The sequence below is a fragment of the Thunnus thynnus genome, chromosome 4 (genome assembly GCF_963924715.1).
Source record: "Thunnus thynnus chromosome 4, fThuThy2.1, whole genome shotgun sequence".
Taxonomy (NCBI): Eukaryota; Metazoa; Chordata; class Actinopteri; order Scombriformes; family Scombridae; genus Thunnus; species Thunnus thynnus.
The window spans coordinates 24,091,552-24,115,088 of record NC_089520.1 but is presented as its reverse complement, the minus strand read 5'-3'; the positions used below and the strand labels follow the sequence as shown (position 1 = coordinate 24,115,088).

At 38.3% G+C, this 23,537-nt stretch overlaps 1 protein-coding gene across 6 annotated transcripts in view; it reads left to right on the top strand.

The window, feature by feature from the left end:
• The window catches only part of cpne5b (copine Vb), a 128,020-nt gene that overhangs the window by 68,669 nt on the left and 35,814 nt on the right, over positions 1–23,537 (top strand). For all 6 annotated transcript variants that reach the window (XM_067587778.1, XM_067587779.1, XM_067587780.1 and 3 more), the window contains one exon: positions 20,877–20,940. In XM_067587778.1, the coding sequence (XP_067443879.1) occupies positions 20,877–20,940 (64 nt within the window). The remainder of the gene's footprint in view (positions 1–20,876; positions 20,941–23,537) is intronic.

The following is a 23,537-nucleotide window of genomic DNA, read 5'->3' as shown; positions in this document are numbered from 1 at the left end:
TAGAGGACTCAGCAGCATCGATGGCAAACAAAGCATTACAGAGATTAGCTGTCATTGTTACGATGCTAATTGCCTGAGGTGTCGTTTGCTCCCCAACAGAAAGTTTTTTTTTTCTCCATTTCACCTTCTGTGTTTGTGGGTATAAACAAAAGGAGAAGCAAAAGAAAAGAGTCAAAGAAAACACATGTAATGAAATTTGTCAAGCCTATTTAATGTGCTTCTTTTCAACACCCCTTTCCTCATCTGGATTGTTTTGAATTTTTCCAGATGTTTGCTTTGGCAGCTTCTGCTGTGCCAGATGAAAAGGCTCTAGGAAATGCAATATTAACCACAAAGTGAATAGTAGAAGACATATCAATCAAGTAGCACTGCCCCTAATTACGGCACATCTGTCTCCGACTGCCTTTTTTTTCCAGGTATGAATGAGGCTCGCAGCTCTGCTACCTTGAAAGACACAGCAGCGTTGCCTTTTGATGCAGTGTGTGCTTCATTTGAGGCATGATGGATGCTGGGTAGCCCTCTCTTACAGAGAAGCTACAGCAGCCATTTCAGTTCATTTCTTTGCTCTCCTGGGTGACTGCTCACTCTTTCCCTCTTCTATTTGATTAATGGCACCGTCTCTCTGGTGGCTGTTGTAATAAAGTCAAATGAGGTCTCGGATGGCTGAGGCATTGTAGAATCAGCAGTGGATAATTGAGGAGGTGGATGTCTCAGGTGGGGTGCTGTGTCTGTTCTCTGTCCGTATGGCAATGAAATAGTGTTTCACTTCTCCCTTTGGCAGAGTTAGTGAAGTCGGTAATTGTGTTGGAGAGGCCTTGCTTCACTGCACATTGGTGTATGTTTGGATGGTCTTACTTGTGTTCTGTTTTACAGGTTACAGAGCTGGTGGCTTGGAAGGAACACGTCTCCTCCCTGAACACATCAAAGTGTGCTCCAATGAGGAGTGATCATTGAAAATTTGTAATCCACATTATCTTCTTTAAGCAACAATGTTCTTTTGTCAGAGAGACATGTTTGGTTTATTACACATAAATCTGACAGAAATTTCTGGTGAAATCCTGCCTGAAACCCGGTAATCCTTAGTATCTCTTTTCATCAGGCTTGGTTTTACACTGTTGTGTGTAGATATATTTTGTATGGAAGAGACTTGAGTTGTCTGTGATCCCAAATATGCTATTTGGGAAGTTAATGGGCAATAGATGTAACAGAGTGTAGCTCCATTCCTACTGGGAATATCGCTCACCAGTTTTGCCATCTAGTTCAAATACAAGCCATTCTGCAAAAAAACAAACAAAAAAAAAACAGACAAAATACAAAAAAGCATACACAATATCACCTAAAGATAGACTAGAGAAAGCAATTCATGAATGTGTCAGATCTGATATTACATCCTGACTGGCTGTTTGTTATTCTCTGGTGTCAGCGCTTGACTGCGCCAATCAACAGCTCCATCATCACTCACATTGAGGACATTTATATAAACTGTTCTATGTTGTGTGATGAGGTGTCCATGTCTTCTCTTGCTGGATTTTTTAATAAGCTTACTGCAAGTCACTGTCAAGGCACTGCTGCATGTTTTCAGTGCAGTGAGGTATTTAATGTTGACAAATTTAGGTAGTTCTTGAAACTTTTAAACCTCTTTGACAAAATTATTACTGTAAATAGATGAAACAAAAATCCATTATGCGCTGGACAGGACCTGCTGTGAGCTACAGGATTAAATGCCAAAACAATTTCTAACTACAGTTGGTGGCTGTCTGGTGCTGAACGGACAGCTCCCACAGTTACTTTATATATATTTTAATTTAATTTTCAGTATTCTTAGCTGCTGTCAGGTGTTTTTAGGTACTTAATAAAATGTTATGATAAGAAGAGCCAAAGCTTATCCCTCACTGGATATCAGCTTTTATGTATAATAATACATAAATAATACAAATTTCTGCCACATCAAAAGTCTAGTAAGGGTGCATTACTTAATATTTCAGCACACAAACTCCCAAACTCTGTACATGAACATTTCTTTATTAATGAGAGAAGTGGCAGTTCTTAAACTTGGGTAAAGAAGGTGTGATAGCACACTGTGTTTGCTAATGAGTTCTTTACCGTATTCATCGTTGAAAATGTTTGATGTTACAATTATTCTGCTGGAGGCCTGACAGCTTGTTTTGTTCTAAATGGGCATGTTTGCTGTTGTAATGGAGTTTTACGTTACCACATATCGGCACTGTTTCATTGCAAATCAAACACAATGATCTTGTGCTTCCATTGGGCAAAATTAATTCCACTCATCCTTAAACACAAGGTCTTCATGGTTAACCTTTCTTTTTTGTATCGGAGTGTTTTGCATAAGACATTTTACTTTATCAACTGACAACAACTTTACTTACTGTGGTGACTGGCGAGTGGCTGAAAGAAGACTGCTGAGGTGACGGGTCAGGTTGCAGTGAAATTTTGTTCCTGGTCCGAATTAAATTGTTATTTGTGATCCAGACCAGAGTCTGCCTATTGAGTATGTATAGCATAGATGCTACAAATAAGAACGTGTCAAACAAACACCTTGCAATAGCTCCACATTTCATTTACTGATCTGCAAGAACTTCATCTTAATGTCTGTTGTGCCATTCCCCATCATCTTCAGAGTCTAACTCTGAGTAAGTAATCCTAACCCTAATACCAGTTGATGAAGCTTTTAATTTTGCTGCTCTAAATGCCCATAAATCGATGATAAATAAGTTTTTCTTTCACACAGAAACCTATGTGGTTTTCTTTAGAATAAATAGGAGAACTACATGTGTAATTGTAATTGCATGAGACTCCAGCAGCAAAAGAGAGTGCCACATAATCCAATTTTGTCCCTTCAATGTCCCAGTTACTCAAATCACTGATGTCTGTCATTTTGTACTTAATGAGACAAACTCAGCAGGAACTCTTGTTCCAATTACTCCTCTCCTCACTCCTCCCCATTTATGGTACATTATCTTTTTGAGTTTTTGGGGTTTTCATATCACTCTCTTACTTCATATTAGTGTTCCTAAGCATGTATGTTTTAGTGTCAAAATGTTTTTTTCCAAAGCCCTTCTAAAAACATTTTCCTACGTGACGTGTCGTAGGGATCTGCATGATGACTTTGCTACATATAAACTGATATAAACCCCCTAGCCTGCTTAGCCAGTAACCACTGAGAAGGACTGAGCACTCACTGTTGCTGCTGCTCTGCAGCACGTGCTAACAGACTCACACACACACACACACACACACACACACACACACACACACACACACACACAAACACAGATGAAGCACTCATCACCAGTGTTCTCCACTCTGGCTCTAACCAACGTCACTGCTTCTTGCTAATGGCTGAGTGGGTGTTTCGATTTGAAAAACCCGGAAAGGAACACAGGTGGAGTCGTCCTTTAAATCACTGAATTTAATAGACAATATATGTGTATATATATTTTACTAAGAAATATTTGTCACTACTCACTCTCTACATGCCATTGTAATTTCTTATACAGCCAATACTTTGATGCATACAGTTGCAGTATTGTAGATAAAGAATTGTACTTCAGAGGCCATAAATCTCAATTACAAGTGAATTTCAAATAAATCCCCATTTTAACTCCTCTTTGGCTCATTAATCTGAGTAGCAGCAAAGATAAGCTGAAAACACAAATGCCACTGACTTGTCTTTCTGCTCATTCTAATTGGTATCTCTAGTGTCATGCTGTGCTGAGGGTACGTCACCAAGGCTGTCACAATATGAGCAGAGAAAAGATGGGGGAATAAAGTCAATAAGTTACTAGTTTTTGTGAAGAACCTCCTATGGCAGAGCCAAACCTATAGTCAGACAAGAGTGTAGTTAATGGATAATTCTGCAAAACCCTGAATTACTGTATGTTCAGTGACAAGGTTTTTAAAATTCTTGCTTTCTGCAATATTTGTGCATGGCAACTATGATTTGGTTAAGGAAAGGAAAATCAAATATACGATAAGGGTTAGGAAACTAATTCTTGGTTAATGATAGGGAAAGATTGTGGTTATGATTAATAGAAATACAAATGTTAATTGCAGATCTGCGATGGAACGCAAACCTTGCCTTTTACATGAAAATTGGACATGATAACACCCACCCACCCCAGTGTCCACATCCTCACCCTCTTCTTCACTACATATATGATGCATTACTTCCTGCATTGGCACTGGACATAAATTGTGAGGTGCAGATTCATCCAATATGGATGTAATTTCTAGGCACACTGGGCTAGGATCAGTGATCAAAAGCTACCCCCTGCAGTCTGAAACAAAGGCTATGTTACAACTCAGCAGGTGTTTAACACCGACACCACATCTCTGGGCATTTGCAATTGGCCTTGAAATTATGCACTTCCTTTGGCTATAACTATATTTAATTTGTATCTGTCACATTTTCTCGCTTTGCCTCTACATCTCCTTTACCTCTTAAACTCTTTATTTTTCCTTTTTAAAAAAAAAAAAAAAAAAAGTAGAATATTTTTCTACACTGTATGACAGAATGAACTCCAACACAGACTGAATAATTTAAAAATGCTGAGTGGAATATTCAAACTCAAGATCATGATGCCATGTTTTATGAATAACATCAAATGTAAAGATTCTAGATGTCTTGAGCATATTTTAATATATATTTCTCCAAAATTTATGGTGACCTGTATGGTATATTTCTGAGCTTTGAGATCTCAAGTAAAGTTCTGTGGGTTTGACCAACTCTTGGCTGCATGACATTACCTTCCTCTAATCCCAAACACAATGCGAGCTGCCCACAGATGTGCTTTGACTCATTAGATTTTACAAACAGAATCTGACCTGACAGGACTCAGACCTGCATGTGATCCTGAAGTGATCAGATGATAAAAGCTATGTTGAGTCAACCATACTGTAACCTTACCCAGGATTTGTTGTACAAGTGTAAGAACAAACATTGAAAAGACTTAAAATCACTCCACTGGTCACATTATTGATTTTATGCTTATGTTAACACTTGTCATATACACATATATCCTGTTTTACATACAGATTTCCTTGTACAATACCTTCATTTTCTTTGCTTTCAATACTTCTTTGTTATCATACTTTCCAGCTTACATTATAAGTCTTCTTACCTCTTGGCTTTATCTTTTACTGTTCAAAGTTTTGTTTAACTGTATTATCTTTGTGGACACTTTACACACTTTATATTGTTTGCAACAAATGTTTGTCACACATTTCTAAAGCAGACATAACCATAAACACCATCTGTGTTCAATGTGTTGCTTTCTTCACTAGATAATCAAATATTATTTTCAAAATTTGGTGAGCGTAAGTGTCCATTAAATTAGGTTGCTACTGGTACTTGTTTTGGTATTACAACAGCTCGTAGTATTCATTCTCAGTAAGTGCTTTGTAGAGTTGAAGTCTTGCTTTCAGCTCCCATTCTCTTTTATACTTCACAAACATACTGTACTGATGAGCGTTTGGTTTAATGGTTGTTGATAATCACCATCTCTGATAGACTCCCTAAAGGACACCCCCGTGGCGCTTTTGCTTCCCTGCCTCCTACTCAGCTCAGTCACAGTGTGCGGTTTGTGGCCTGATGATCAGTAAAAGGCCCCGGGAGGCTAAATGCTCTGCCTTTCTGGATCACCATTTTAGACAAAAGCTGCAAAGCGGAATGGATTGGATGACCTCTGGGTGGGAACCTGGCAATGAGACAAACACCAGTGCAGCCGGAAGGCAATTCACTGACAAACATGCAGCATACAGAATTGACTGCGTGAATGGTGCAATTTATAAGGGCTGTGCTTCCTTTTGTTGGGTTCTGGTTCACGGTGTCTTAGAACAGAGTAAAAGAGGCTACACATTTACAAAAACATGCATTATATGGGTGACACAAATGCAGAGGACATGCATATGAGAGTTGTTTTATAATTCTGGACATGTTGACATATGTGGCAATGAAAGGGGCGTTGGCTGGGCTGGCTGAGCTCAAACTCTTCTTCATAAAAAACTTTTAAAAACATAGTTCTAAATAGACTGTTTCTGTGCATTTTTTTCTTGCATGTGAGAGCTACATATTGCTTAAAAATATGAACATTGAAGAAAGAAGGAAGAGTTTGGATTTGATTTACCTCTGCACATCAATATTCCAGCCACTCAAAGGTCTCAAACCAAAATGAGCATCATACCAGATACCTACTACCATTATTACTAGGCCTGTATGATGGAAAATCCTCAAAACTCATAATACAATGGCAATTTCACAAATGAGAGTTGGAAATGGCTAACTACTCAAAGTGACTGAGTAAATTTTCATAATCTGGTTTTAAAATCATTGCTGATGGACCTACTTCATATGAACCACAATATATGATTCCACAATATATTGTATATTACACCTGACACTGAGTTACAGTGATGTGTGTGAGCCAACTTTTTAAACTGTCTAATGTTATCAGCTCAGTGAGTAGCCTTAAGTTTTGTTAAATGGAAGCTCTGGTAACTTAGCTGTCAATGTATGACATGATCATAAAACTCGCCATGGGTGTTATCACTGTAGGACTACCAGACCGATAAAATATAACTTTTTGGCTATCTAACACAAGACTAGGCTAATTTGGTGTCACTAGCTAAGGGGAGGCACAACTAAGCTATCATTGCTAATGGTTTAGCTGGCTACAGTGCAGTTCAAAGTACATTTGCTGCATATAACTTATGCTCTGCTCATATCATGTTCATATAACTTTGAACTCATACAGACATTTACACACCTTGTTTTCCTGGCTCAGCATGAGAGGATGTTTGTGCCACTGCTTCAGCTTCAACCCCTTTACTGTTAAAAAATCTTTGTATATCCATCTTTTCCGCACACTGACTGACTGTGAGTTAACGTCTGACATAGTAATCCCATCAATTGAAGAATTAACAGAGACCTGTCAGCCAATAAGACATGAGTATTTCCATGAATTTTCCCATAAACCCTCTCTGATTGGTCTTGCCGCCGTTCCTTTCACTGAAGATACTAAATTACAACATTGCCATTTTCTTTAGTGACAAACCACTCAAAATGGAGAATTATTTGGGGTAAAGAAAAATTCTTTGGAGCTATAGCCCCAAATGTCCAGGCCAGGCAACGCCCTTGGCAGTCAACACCGCCAACTAGAACCTCTTATACAGCAGATCAAAAGGACAGTTTGATGCACACTAACAAGTTAGTTAGCAGCTGTTTCCAGATGGTTCTGTGGGGTGGTGAGGAGAAATTCAGAGCCTTTGGGGGATTGAGTAGAAAAGGTGCCAGCTCTTCCAGTAAAGCTGCTTTAGTTTTGAGAAATCTTCATCCAAAGCACATGCCCCCTCAGGGGAGTTTTTGCAACAGATGGTTGTCTATATGTGCAAGGTCAGCAGCAGTCTTTCCTTTCTTGTCTTCATCTAATTGGGAGCCATTAACAGTGGTCAGCTGACAGAAAATAACCTCCTCAGGAAAACTATTCATTTCAATTGTATAACACTTTCTATTATTGATTTGAAGCTGGACTAATAATGATTGTGTGACATCGTACCTCTTATTACCAGCAGTGGAATATTCCTTTTCTTGCTTAGGGAAATGATGGTTGTCACACTGTTTGATGGGGTCATTGATGGTAGTCCACAGGAACGTGATTGAGTTATCCTGCTACTTTACCAAACCATTGTTTTCAAACTTCCACGAGAATCCAGCTGAAGGTGATGACAGCACCGGATGAGTTGCCTATCTCCTGTGTATGAACTCATCATCGTAAATGATGAGGTCATCAGAGCGATGACACCTGCAAGTGGCAGGATTTAAAATCATTTGTTAAGGTCTAACATATTTTGTTGTGCATGGGAAGAAGTGGGATGTATACAGTAGGTCATGTTCTAAAACTGCTTTCAGTCTGTAAAAAAAATGCCAGTAGACTGACATTACCTTTGGAAAATTTACAACGGTATGGCACAGTTCTGGAGTAATGTGTTGAGTGTGAATGTGAATGGTACTTGAACAAGGAGTGTTCTGGCGTCTGGAGATTTAATCTAGGCCAAAGCTGACACAGACTGATTTTTCTTGTAGACAAACTGCAGGCAGTTAAACAGTGGAACAGAAATTTATTCAAAGGCAGAACTCTGGAAATAGGGCTTCATTATGCCTGAGCTGAGTGCTGCTGGCCTGAAGTGAAAGTGGTGGCAGGTAACCTTTACTGTCGTCGAGAGCAGGGATTGTTCCTGAGATCTTAAAAGGACAATTTCATTTCACTGTCTTTTTTTACTGTCTCTTTTGTATACATTCCCCAAAATGGAAAATATAACAGCCTTACCAAACTAGACTCATGTCTTACATTAAATCCAAATAGAATTCCAAACAAAGAACAACTCTGAGCACTTTCGGTGACTAATAGTAATTAATGTAAGAAATAATCAAACAAAAGTGCCATCAGATCACTAATGTTAGGCAATAAATAAATAAATAAATGTGTTTTGTTCTTTTGTGTGCCCAGGTCACTTATTTGTACATTTATTGTGCACAGGTATGTTGGCGTCATCAACAATGGAAAATGGCATATAGAGAATAGAGATACATTGAATGGTTATTGTTATAATAACCAGAAAAAACAACAACTTTTTAATATGGGAATCTTAAGGATTCAACATTATTCTTGCAACTTAAGCAAAACTGAATCACCTTAAAGAGCCAGTGTGTCCTTATGTTGTCCTTTAAAGGCTTCTTCTTCAACCTTCTCGCCCTTCTCCCACAGTTCAAATCTGTCATTTTTCTGTGTTGATCATTGGTGAATTCACAAGGCTCTCGGTTGAGTTGTTTGTCAACTGTGGTTATATGTACAATATTTCTCCAACGTGATTGAAATCATTCTGATTACAGATTTCAACTTAACTGTTTACATGGATGCTAAACAAAGTGATCCGATAAGATGTGTGGTTACATGCCCCAAAGCATTTAATCAAAGTACATCTTTTTTGACATGTACAAAGTGGTTCTGCCCACTGTAAAGTGTCCAATCTGCCGGAAATATGACAGAAGAAGAAGTGGTTCCGCCTGTTAATACAATTTTCAAGATGGACTCGCACCGTGTCCTAGGAACAATATTTTGCACTTCTCCTGCAATCCTCAAACAGGAGGAGAGTGCAAGAGGAACTTTACAGCTCATCAAGAACAGTACACTTGGTGCCCCTTCCTCCACCAAAGACCAGGAGCCAGTGTATGAAAGTCTGAAGCAAGGATTGGTGGGAGAGAGTTTTTCTCACATTCACAGAGTTTACCAATCAGGAATGGAAGCAAAATTTCCAAAGGACACGACGGTCGTTCATGAAGTTAATAGAGAGGTATATGGCCCCAGAGGAGGTAACCATAAGAGCTCCAATTCCACTTCTCATGCAAATCACGATCATACTCTACAAATTAAAGGGCTGTGCAGAATACCGGGTGGTCTCAAATCAATTTGCCATCCACAAGTGAATGGGCCAATTAAACAACTGATCTGTGTACCAACTGATGAGGAGGCGTTGGAGAAGGTTGGAGGCAGTGCATCACATCCCCCAGATTATGAGAATGAAAGACGTGTTGCACATTCCAATTCTTCCTCCCTCAGATGGTACAAAGACTTTGTGAACCATAAAGGATGGTCGTCTTATGTGCTGCAGGCTGTAGTCAACAACAAATGCTGGTAGGAAATCTCTTCTATTGGTCACGCTATAGTAGGGCTATGATATATTATTCTATGACCTTCATTTTTAGGCTATAAAAAGGCAATTATTTACCTGTGTGTAGGATTTGTAACCTAGAGGTTAGAGGTGCAGCTTGACCAAAAGTTCCCTTCCCTCAACAACTACAGTGCATATGCCCTTGAGCAAGGCCATTAGCCTCCAACTGCTCCAGTGGAAATGTTCAGTGGCCACTTGTACACCACCTTGGTGGTACTGGGCAGCCCCCATGTGAGTGTGTGACACCACCTCCCCCTACGTCTGTACAACTTTTGACGAGCATTAACTCCCCTGACTCTGGAACTAAGAATGTGTTTTTAATAACTTGCTCTAGATAAACAAAGGTTAGATAATATTTTATATAATAAAAGGAATAGGGAAGACCCTGGAACACTTTCTTTTAATTTAATAAGAAGATAATATGATGTAGTCATATTCATATGCTATATGATAACATAAAGCACTAACATAATGACACCTTCATGTTGTCCCCCAGTTTCTGGAATATCAGTTGCTCTGCGCCTGTCTGACCTCTTCTAAAGGGCTCACCTGCTGCCCAAGGTAAGGCCAGTAAAGGATATGCTTTAGGCAAATGAAGGGGAAATACTTTGTTGTGGAGTGTACTCCATTACCTATATGTTGCATATTCCACCAAATTTCTGTTAAGCCTTGGACTCTGTATATTTGTTTTGTTGACTTTTGTTTGATCTATAATAAAATAGCACTGAAAAAACACACCTATAAAATGAAAAGCCCCCCCCCCCCCAACTAATTTTATGTTCTCATTCTCCCTTTTTTATAGTGTGCAAAGAACACTGAAGGAGAGGACATCAATCTCCTAATTATTGGTGTCCTTGCATACCCCCTTAGGGTAGAAATGACCTTTGAGATGCTGAAGTTGAGTGGAGGGTACTTCTAAAAAGAAACGACTTTCACTTCACTTTTACGCCAACCATGACAATTTCTGTCAGAAGGAGAGAGATTATGCCAAGAGCAACTTGTTGGAGGAGGCTGTTGACCGTACTACCAACTACCCTCAGCCTATCCAGCCAATGAATGCTCAGTGGTATGCCCATGGTAGCAGTGCAAGGGGGGCGCTGACTACATATATAGCCACCCAATTCCCACTCCCTATAGGACATCTGCATTTACAGAACAGCAGAATAAAAAAACACAACTGAGAGACAAAAAACTTTAATGCTCTTTTAATGGACAGAAAAAAACTTTCAAATATTCAAATAAGGTGACTCTTGTAAATAAGTGCCATTGCACTGCATACAAAATAAAATGTGCAGAGCTGTGCCAGGGCACATAAAAAGTAAAAAAAAAAAAAAAAGTTGTGCAGTTGTGCACATTGTGCAGAGTGCACAATAAAAAAAAAACATGTGCCATAGAGCTTCAATATTATGCAATGCACCTTCACCTTCAAGAGTTCACATTGTGCAGAGATCTAAGTCTAAAAGTGCAAATACCCCGCTTTAACACTCACTCACAACACACAACTGTTGTTAAAGCTATAATATGTAACTATTCTGCATTAAAATGTCTAAAAACAACTAGACCTATGTTATATGTTTTGTTGAGTTGTGTACTTACATTATCCCAAATGCTTCTAACAATTTTCAAACCCAGAGAAATCTGTAATTTTAATCAAGGTAACTGTCTGTTGAATTTGGTCACCTGTTAATGGTGTCAAACCCCCTCTACCAAAGAGTATACGCGCACAAGATGCATGCATTGGCGTGTTTGTCCGCTACAATTGCGTCTACCGAAGAGTATACACCTACAAAATAATACATCAGTGTTGTGGCTGTTTGCCACAATGGCGTCTACCAAAGAGTGTATGCATACAAGATAATACATCAGCGCTGTGATTGTTCAACAGAAACTGTTATAAATTGACTTTTATTCAGTTTTAAGCCACATTTTTATGATAAAATTTAGACTTGGTCAAGATCTTGGTCATTTTTAACTATATCTTTTAACTGGATGAAGGATTTTAGTCATCAGACATCTGGATCTTAAGTTATCAGAGAAACAAGCTGAGCAAACGTTAGCAGCAGCTCGGCTAGCAGCCCCACCTGGAAGTCCGGTGCTCACTGAACATCGTCAGAGAAACATTGATTTTTTGCGTGAAATTGCTTTATTCAGTGTTTTTACCTGTTTTAATCACCAGGTCCATTTTTGAAGAAGAAGAGGAGACCTATAAATAAAAAAACAAACCTGAACGATGAACATTGTAGTAATCGTAACCCCAAGAAGCGAGTTGTTTAACAATGAAGACAACAACTCCCATGATCCCACACTACTTCACAACGCCATCACACTCCGTCTTTTGTTATTGTTTTATTTAAGAGACCCCTCGCGGCTGAAATTACATATTGTGCGTTTAAAACAAACAAAGAAACAAACAAACAAAAATCTGTTCACACATTTATCTCCAATAGCCTAGGTCCTGACAGTTCTGCTGAACATAAAATAGTGTTCATTGATAACACCATTATCGATGGGTGTAGCACACATTTCTTCCCTGCCTGAAGAAATAAAACACCTTTTACAAACTGGGTAGTACATTGGTAGGCAGTGTTCCTGGCTCCAAACAGTAGAGCTAATTGATGACTCAAAGCTAATTCACTGCTTGTGTCCCCTTGTGACATCACCAGCTTGTGAACAGCTTGTTTAGGCTTGTTCATCTGAGGACTTGTCATTTCCCCCCATTACCTAAATAGCATTTCAGACTGCCAAATCCATACAAAGCCTTGGCAAAATCTGTTTTCCATGATATGTTCCCTTTAACACATACTCGTTTTGGTGGTCCGTGGCTCTTTAGCGGTATGGTGACAACTGTCTTCTGTCCCTGTTGAGATCTGCTGAGTACTGCTGTTGTCTGTCTCTTCAATGCTGGAATCTTCACCATCTGAGTGATGAAAACAAAACAATAGTAATGATTAGTTGTGGTAGCCATCTCTCTAAAACAAATAAAATGGTTGGCTAGAACAGTTCTGAAATGTTTGGAAACACACACACACACACACACACACACACACACACACACACACAGACAGTTGTGCTTCAATCACTTCAGGGGACATTACATTGACTTACATTAATTTCCTGGAGATTTATCCTAACCTTAACCATAAACACCACATGCCTAACCCTAACACTTAGCCTAACCTTAACATAACCCTAAACTAACCTTAACTTTAAACTAAGTCTTCACCCTAAAATTAATGATTTACATTACAACATGTGTTACATTACATGTGTAAACAGATTTACATCCCCACAACATGATTTGCTGGTCCCTGGCTGTGATATGTAATGTTGACTCTATACTACCACACTCGTGTTATTGCTAATGTTAGCTAACATAACATATCATAGTAATGTTGCCCGACTTTCAGGTTAACATTATTTTACATTACAAGAAACTAAAATTGTCACCCACCAGCCACAGCTCACTTATTAAAAATTCACCAGCCCCTTTAACATTACACGGAATAGAATAGAAAGCCATGCCATGTTGAGCATGTGGCTATTGTTGGCTGGCTGGTATTTCCCATCATGTTTATTTAGCTAACATTAGCTAATGTTGTGACATTAGCGTCAGCTGTTAAGATTGAACTTGCCAGTAATGCTGCTGTCCTCTTGAGTAGGAACAGGAGCCTCAGGTGAGTTATTCTCCAACCCAACATCCACACCATAGCAAGTCATGTTCACCAGTGGTCACTCTCTAATTAGGTCATCCATAAGGCCGTAAAATTGAAAACTGGCTGGGTGGAAACCACTTTTCCTGTTTTGACTTTTAGCCTTCAAACTTTTTCAGGAGTTTTTGATTTGGTCGATGGTTCGGTGGATTACGGCTTTATTCATCTTTTCAAACACGTGGTGTTGGTTAGTTCAATGCTTGAACCCTTGTTTGGTTAGGAATGGTTACAGGTATATTCACTCAATTAATGATCTGAAACTTTGTCTCTAAATTTAATCCAGAACTTTTAGAACTATAGACTATATACAAATGTCATAAATTATTATTTAAAAATTAATTAACTGAGATAACGGAAATGTAAAAAGTACCATTTACGGACATCTTCAGTTTCAGAAGACTAATTTGACTTTTCTGTTTTTGTTTTGCTTTGACATTTGTGGCCTATTATGAAATCAGCATTAAACACATTGTCACTTCAGGATGACATTTCATGAATCATGCTGACATTCTTACTGTTTATTTACATTTTAAACTGTGAAGTAAACATTAATCAGATTCCACTTTAGATTTAGATAAAACATTGTCTTTATTTTCCAAATGGTAGCAAAATTTCATCACTGTGACCTAAAAAGACATATTTTTTTCTAATTATTGTAAGATACCAACCTTTATTGTCATAACCATAAACTTACTTAAACTTGCAACAAAATAAGTCTGTATGTCAATATTCAGTAACAAGAAACTACGAGCAGTGTCAAATCTCTGAGAGTGAAACATGAATTTCAGGTTAAAAATATGACAAACAAATATGTTTTGTGTTGGTGATACACTGATACAGTCACCAATCATAAAATAAAATGGTTCCAAAATGAGGTCTGAATAATATACACGGTGAACAGAAGTAGCTTGGCTTTTCTAATACAGCTACCAAATTTGTTCAGTAGTTTCACCAAATCAATCCTCTCTTCTCCTTTCTTATACTTCTCATATCACCCTGGGCAAAATTAATTTAGCCATTCCTTACTACAGTTTGCTATATCCTTTGACTCCCTGAAGATTTCTGTAATTACAGATTTCCACCACTGTGGACAAAAACTGTGGGTGTGTGTGTGTGTGCGTGCGCTAATATGAATGTGGGTCTTTATGCTTTGAGTGATTTTGTGCAAGTGTATCTAGGTGTACATGTTCCTATGGGCTAAAATACAGTCTCTGTCTCTCACTGTGTGTGTGTGTGTGTGTGTGTGTGTGTGTGCGCACTCCTTTGTTTTATATCGGAGGTTCAAAAACAACATACCCTTTGGGTCTTTGAAGCGTTGTATCAGTGGATAGGTTGTATTATGCCTGCGTCATTGCTTTGACTGTTTCTGATAAAAAAAGACAAAAAAAAAGTTCTTTCTTTTTAAGCATCCTAAGTTATTGCAAGAGCTTTCTAATTTGTCCATGTGCAGTTCAAAGAATGAGACTTACTGCCTGACACATTTATTAGATGTTTTCAGTAATATGAGTGAGCAGTGTCTTGTGCGGCAGCCTCAGGAGGTCTCTTCTCCATAACTGAGACAAATTATAAATCAGTTTTTTATTTATTCTTTGCACATCAATAGCAAGGTGCAAATGATATCCTATTTGATGATTTTCATCTCCTTTCAATATTTTCTCGAGTAATGAGATGGGTGGAGTTTTTGGCATGTACAGGTGCACAAGAGGGATCAAATAGAGCAGGAGACACATTGAAGTTTAACACCAACTGATTTGTTTCCTTCCAGTGAGTTATCCATGGGAGCAGAAAGATGAATATTATATTTATAAAATATTGTTCTTTATACCCCCCAGCGGTAGAGTGCAAAAGATCTTGAGGATTGCTTCCTACACACAGATATGTACCTGTAGACATATGCAACTTATTGTATAAAGTAGTGCTGAAACAGTTAGTTAATAGACAGAATATTAACCTTCAATCATGGCTAGAATCATGGCCAAATGGATGAAAGCTGTTCCTGTGGCTGTAGTGCACTGTGTTGTTATGGCTGTAACTGCTTTGCTCTGCAGCTACTGCAAAGCCACATCTTGTCAGCATGCCACAGATTCACTTGTATAACCCAAACTCTTTTGTCTGTTGATTTTAGCTGCTCAGTGGCCTTAAGATAACAGGGCTATTTCTGGGAAGACCCGAGTGAGAATTGATTTGGTTACAGGAGGTAAAGGAAGGAACAAGCGGAGAAGGATGTAGATATGGAGTCATTTGTCTTTTGAAAGCTGTATTTTTGAGCCAGTGGCTGATGGGGTGTCAAGTGACTATGTGTGTGTGTGTGTGTATGTGTGTGTGTGTGTGTGTGTGTGTGTGTGTGTGTAACACTTTAGGTGATAAAAAACACTCTCACAGTTTCCTGCATCCCTCAACCAGGATGGTTTCCCCACCTGAATATCGATGGGAGTCTTTCACTGTGTGGGTCAAATGTCTACATCTACCTCTTAAGATGCACACACCTCTGCACAAAGAGCAGAAAGCACTTATAAACACAGATTGAGAGCTTTTTCTACAGTCTTGTGACCTTAGCGGGTTGTGTGCAAAAACCAAGTATCATAAAGTCTATGCTTAATCTTTTGTGGAACTTGTAAGAAAGTTGCCACTGGAAATACCACTGTTACCAGTCTAATGTAAATCTTAACTGTAGTTAGTTAGATGCATCTTTGTAGATTAAATTCATATAGACATGTATATCAGACATAACAGCAACTACCTGGCAATTTCTAATGGGTTTTTATTAAAATCCTTTGGGTATCCTTCACTAAAAGTGTCTCTTACACAATAGATTTATGTACTATACACATTTAGGATTATGTAAACTGACAATGTTTTTAACAATCCATGAGGTGTAACATTCATATACTGCAAAGATGTTGTAGTAAGGGGGTCAAGGTGGATGGTTGGGCATCTTACAAATTGTTAGGTTTAGCTTACTCAAAGAGGTTATTAAGGTTGGGGAAAGTTTTGGTTAAATACAAGTCTAGTCTAGTGTTTCAAAGCCAACATTGACTTTAAAGGGGTATTCCATCAACTTTACATATGAAGTTCAGTTTATTGGTCACAAGGCGTGCTACTCAACCTCTGAAAACCTCTGGTTAATGTCTTCTGGAGGGAACTTTCCAAAGTCTGGAAAAATAATCCTGATGATATCATCAGTGCTATCTTTGCTTGGTCTTGAGATGTAAAGTTCCTTCCACTCCAAAATGTGTTTTTTTATTGTTACTTCAGTTGGATGTTTGAGCTTCATGATGCAAAAAGATGTATGTGCAGAGTTTGACACTAGAAGGCTGTTTTTCACATCCATCTGCTGAAGGGGGAAAGTTTCTCTGTGTTCACCAAAAATCTGACTTTAAAGCATGTACCTGTTAGCAGGATTTGTGACATCACAACTAGTTTAGAAGCTAATCGTAGGCCAGTAGGCAACTTACACAAGGGTGATGTGGAAACTTGAAGCCCCCAGTGCACATAAACTGAGAATTGACTTTTCCGTGAAGGAGGAGACATCTTGTGTCCAGCAGTTAAACTTGTGAAATAAACAATATTTGCATATTCATTCTGGATTTTTTTAATGTGGGAGAAGGATGAGATCTACTTTTGACGATTTTAATGAGGTAATGGGACTTTTAAAACATGTCAGACACATATTATCATTCCCAGCAGAGTATTTTTATATTTCTTACAACATGTCTGGAAGGAATCTTTAAAAAATTTTAACAGGAAGCCTGTGTTACAAATTGGATATGTGGGGTTAAGAGATGTGGGCATTTAGAAGGCAGGAGGGACCTTTCCAGTTGTGTTATGGGATATGTAGGATCCAGTGTTTTTGCAGCTCAAACCATACTACAGACTAAAAGTCAGGATATTTCAGCCTCTGCAGCTTAGTTTTTTAACATTTCTTTTTTTAAGATGTCTCTTGAGAGTCCCTCAACATTATGGAGGTGCAGAACAAAATTGCACAATTCTTAGCAGACAACCATGATGCTGTTGATAACGTGGCACAAGAGGCACATTACTAAGACCAATGCTGACCACAGATACTCAAACTCTGTACACAGGAAGACACTGCTGAACACACACTTTGTGCCCCTTAGAGTCTCCTGCATGAGAAAAATGTACTTTAATGCTCCTAAACTTCCACAGTCACCCACACAGATGTTTTGAATTGCTTTGCCTGATGATACAAACTGTTAAAACTTCAATATGTTTGGACTGAGGGAGGAAACCTATGCACGCCAGCCCACGGCCACTTTCAAACTAATAAGACACATTCATCTTACTGTGAAACGCAGCTGATGAATGAGGCAATTAACCCACATGTAGAATAACAGCAGTAAACTTCACAATCCACAGGTGAGACAGTTAATGGCCTGGAAAATCTGATGCCCTACAATTTAGATAAATGGAAGGGGAAACATAAAGAATGTTTTGTTAATATTTGTTTAATTAGAAACAAAATGCCTTAATTTGGAGCATATTTTAAACACAGGTCTCACAGTGTCAAGAAAGAAGGATGGATTTTTTCAGATTCCAGTTTATAAGTCAATGCAAGTAACCTATTCAACACAGTTAATCTGAGAAGAAAAAGAGTGACAATAGAATAAAAACAAGCTCAAGAACATGTGTGTGTATGGCCTCGGACAAACAAAGGAACACACAGAAAAATCAGGCAAAGCTAAAGTTATTGGGTATGAAAAAAGTCCGGCCACCAAAAGATTTAGACCTGTACGTACTGTAGGTACAGATGAACAGGCAAGACTGTTCAGTGCTTTCTAGGCTGAAAAGAAGCTTTTCAAGTCAATTCTATAGCAAAGAGGGAGCCAGTGGAGGGAATACAGTTGGAGTAATGCTGTATGGTCCCTCTGTTCTGATAATATTAAAAGCCTTGGCACAACATTTTAAACTAGCTGGAGACAGAATAAAAAGGTCTAAGTGATACCAAAAAATATATATAAAGAGTTGCACTAACAAAGGTGAAGGGATACAAAGGCATCCACATCAGACACACACAGAGTGGTCCTGAGCTCAGAAATGAGAAAGAGTCGATTGAAGTTGAATTTAACAGCCGGATGTATTTTCATTTATCCAACTTCAGTGCTGAATCGAATATTATTCAAATGGCAGAGAGATAGGGTTCCCACATTACCACTGAGAATTTGGTGTTCTGTAGACACTGAGGTCTGTTAGTTAGTGTAGTCATTTGGCTTTAAATTTACTTATGTACATCTGAGTATCATCAGCAAAACAGTGAAATTAAATATAAATAAAACAGATAGATATGTCAGTGAAGTAGTGTTTGTCTTTAACAGCTTTTCATTTTTTGCATCTTTTCCACAACCTCTCAACTCCTCCCTGATATGACCTTCATTTCCTGTGTATTATAATTCAACTCCACCTGTCATCTTGAGCGGACTAAAGGACTGAAGACATTTAGTCTTATTAGATAGGCTGTCAGCACTTCAAATATTTAAACACACATGTGCACACACTGCGGACATTACCAAGACATAAAGATAAATATATCTCTTTTTTGTACTTTGTAACAGAGCACTAAGTCAAGTGGGACAGTTAGAGGCAAAAGGAAAGACCTGATAAAGAAATAGAAAAAAATACTCTGGGGACTGGCTTCAAAGACATGGGCCATCAGCCCTCTGCACTCTGTTTCAGTCAGTTGTAATAAGTGAACCAAGATGGTTGAGATCTTGCCATCAGTTCTTTCTTTGAGAAATTGAAAAATGATTGAAATGATCTGAAAGATTTAAAACATATCAATATGTGAATAAGCATATGATCTCAATATGCATTAGATGATAATACTGAAAGGCAGTGTGGGATGTTTGGATGTTAAAGGTCACACGTCTTTTAGCTCTTGAACAAGAAACTTCAGTCTTCACTTTCCCCCCTGACAAACAAAAGGACAGGACTTGAAAACATGTAAAATATTGATAAAAGCAGTGAAACAGAAAGGTGGAAAAGGGCATTTTAAGTTTGGTTGATACTTCCTTTGATTGCTTGATCTTGCCAAGCACATTCCTTAAGCAGTTATTGGATCTCACAGGAAAAGCATGATCATGTTGATTTTAAGACGCATGTTGCTTCTTAAAATCTTAAGTGTAGGAAAAAAGCATCACACACTCTGGCTCTATATGCATTTGATTCTTAAAATATTACAATCAGGAAGAATCAGGAAAATATTGTGAAACAGATAAGAGGCTGCTAGAACAGCCTCTTAAAGTGAGGTTGACGTTGGTTCTGAAAAGGTCAAGAGATGATGGATTGATTGGTCACTAAAATGTTGTGTAATGGTTCAAATAATGAAGACAGGAGGAGAGAAAGTACTGAATCAGAAATAGGTTTATTGCCAAGTAGGTTTGCACATACAAGGAATTTTCCTTGGTGTTGTGCTGCATAACAGTCAAAATATACATAAAATTAAGTAATCCTAAATAATATAAAAAAGAAAGAAAGAAATGTATAGAATAAAATGAAACATACAAAATATTGACTAGGAAGGTGCAAATGTCCACAGTGAAAACAGTATATGCAGTGTACAATTATTATTATTATTATCATTATTATTATTATTGTTGTTGTTGTTGTTGTTGTTATTATTATAAGTTGCATTAATGTAACATGCCGTGTTAGATCAAAAATCATAGATGTGCAAATATAAGATTATGAGAAGCAAAGATGGCTTTCTCTGTATGAGAAATATGAGCTGTGATATTGTGCTGAATGAAAAAAGGAAAACTGAAATCCATTCAGCTGTAATGAGTCACCGGTACAAACAAAACTCAACACTCCACCTATTCACTTGTGAATAATTGTCTGTAAACTGTCTGATAATGCAAGCCTAAAGGTGGGTATAGATTTAGGGTTTACCTCTCCTCTAAATTAGCTTCATTCATCATGAGGGAAAGATTTTTCATGATACTGGACCTTTGCCTCACTATCTAAAACTGCCAACACATCCCAATCAAATAGCTATGAATCTCTCCAAACAGGGCAGTCAGCAATATACTGCAGGATATAACTTGTACAACAGATTATATTGAGGTACTCATCAGCAGCCATTGAAATCATTGTACAGTATGTTACAGACAGTTAAAGTTCAGGTTGAGCACACAGCCTTGTTATCCTAGTAATATCATTAAAAATTTAAATTCAATTGAAAAAAACATGAGTACAACTTTCTGTAGATGTCAAGAAATCTCAAGGATGAGTTCCATCTAATGGACTTTTTGTTGAATATAATCACTGTTGGAAAATGAACATGTCATTATTCTCACAGTGGTTTTTAATTGATCAATTAAGAGCCACAGGTGGACATAATATAAGATGTGTTTTTCTCTCATTGCTGTTAAGCTTTTATTGTTCTCTTGCTTTTCTTCGCAGAGGGATTCCAGGGAAGAAATGCGGCACTATCATCTTGTCTGCAGAGGAGCTGAGCAATTGTCGAGTGAGTAAGCCATAATAATCTCCCCTGCCAAACACACATTAGCAGGCAAACATCTGTCAGCGAAGCCTGGTTAAACAGACTTCGCACATAAAGTGGATTGCGCAGGATGGAAGCTCAGAGGGACAAATGAAGTGTAGGCACACAGCCAAAGACAAAGGAAACTTCCTGTTGGCTTCATTTAGTCCAATTTGAGAAAAGAATCCCAGAACAATCAAGTGCTGAAAAGTGCTGAGATGTGTGTTGAATCCATCTGTTCTTTTAAAAGCATTGCAGTATTTTGTACTGTTACGTTGTCTCTACTTCTTAAATAACTTTTGTCAAGAGAGCCTTTTCATTGTCTCCCTGTCTGTTTATCTGTCCATCTGTCAATCTATCTATCAGGCTGGCTATCAAACTTACCAAGCAAAATGTGTCCATAGTATTGAGTATTGAAAACCATCAATCTACAGTCTGAGAAGGTGGCATTGAATGGCTGCTCAGATTCTTGTTTACTTGTTCTTTGCTCATTTTTTGATTTTAGAAAAAATATCCTTTAATATTATTTATCAAGAGTCAAAACTTCTGATTCAAATGTTGCTAAATCCTGATTGGTGCATGGAAGGATGTCATATCATCTTCTCTCTATCTGACTATTTACACACACACACACACACACAAACACACACACACACACACACACACACCTCTCAGGATACAACGGACAAGGCAGCTGTTCTCATTCTGAGCAGTGGCCCCTTGTCTAATGAAACAGCCCAGGAACATGATGAGGTGAGTGCTGACTATCCCCTCAACCAAACCTGTGGTGTAAAGCTGTGGATGCTTCACTGGGCTCGCAGCATGCAGATTAGAAGAGGATATTGAAAAGCAAGAGAGTGCAACAGAGCAAATGGCACAAAGAGAGAGAGAGAGATAGAGAGAGAGAGAGAGAGAGAGAGAGAGAGAGAGAGAGAGAGTAAGGGAGAAAGAGAAAAATGGCACAATGACAATAAAAGAGCAAATACGCAGTGATAAGATGAAGAGAAATAAAGATTTGCAATCGGCGTGTGCATAGATGAGAGAGTCAGACAGATAGAAACAGATACAAAGACACTGAAGTGAATCAATAGAGGATTATTTCATGCCCTGCATGCATCAACTCTTAGCTATAAAAAAAACAGCTTGGCTGATGATAGTTAGAGACCGAGTTGGTTGGTTAATTAAAATGCAATCCTGCCTGACCTTATCCCCTGTAGCTTATGGGACACACACACACACACACACACACACACACACACAATCATATGCATATAGAAACACACAAACAAGCATGGCCACTTTCACACACTCATAAAAACACACATTAACATAGAAAGCCTGTTTCATGCTGAAAAATGCTTTGTTGCATTTGATGTCACCTGCAGAGCCTGAAATCTGAAATAAGATGGACTGTTGAAGAGTGTCTGAATGACAGGACTCAGCGAGCACCTAAGCCCCCAGTCCTACCATAGCTACACCTGAAAGTGATGCATCTCATTCTAATTGGACTACCATGATCTTTATTAAAATATGATGACAGCTGCAGCTTCCCTTGTCTATAAACCCTGTTATCTGCTGCAAAGTCTGGACATTTCAGTAAATCCAGCCACATTCACTTCTCTTCTTCACCATGTCTGTGTGACGTCTGGTCTTTAAAATTTAATTTCTTGCTCAGACCATCACAGAGATAGATGCTTTTGGGCTCTGAAAACGTTTTTAGTGACAGTCTATTGCTCAGTCAAGGAAATTCATGAATATGTAATATGCAAGCTCTTTAAACACTCATTCTACTCTTGTAGCTTTAAAGTGAGAGTTAGTGTTTGTATCCAGACTTAATGACAAAAACAGATTCAGTGTTTTCCTTTGTCCCCACACATTCCTGAAGCGATATGATGCTCACATTGAGTAAAATGCTCAAATTCAAGATTCCTTGTGCATAATTGTACACATTTTACTGTTATTCAGCCTGACACATTTGGTAACTCTTGACTAGAATTTCAAAATCTAGTTCTCTGTGTTTTTCAAAATGCTCGTCTGCACAACATGAGTTTGTAATGATGGACCCGCCTGTGGGTCTGGCAGGGTAGAAGAGGGTAACACACACTTAGCATTCATGAACTGACATTATTCATCAGTTTCCATCCGTGATGTAGCCTCAAGAGAAGAGATGAGTATGTGGTGTGTGTGTGTGTGTTTTTCACTCAAACACCCTGCAGTAGGAAAATAAAATGTGTTTGTCCATGCTTACGATTAAACTGAATAGCACACAGAAACTTCCCCACATTTCACTGTTTATTTTTATGCAGACAGAGTGTGGTGTGCAGTTTGTGTTTTCTGTGTGTTTTTTTGGCAGTATTCAACATATTATAAAGCTAAGTTAACAAGATGATACAATCCCAACTTTCTATTCCTGAAAGTCCTAAAGGAACTGTGCTGTATACCAGTCAACAAAGTTATCTGTTAAACTACATCTACACTGCAGCTCAACTGCTGCAATCAAAGATACTGGTGTTGGTAGATTTTATTTATAGATTTGAGCTTGCAGGTTTATTCTTGAGATATTGTAAAACTTCAAAATTTAA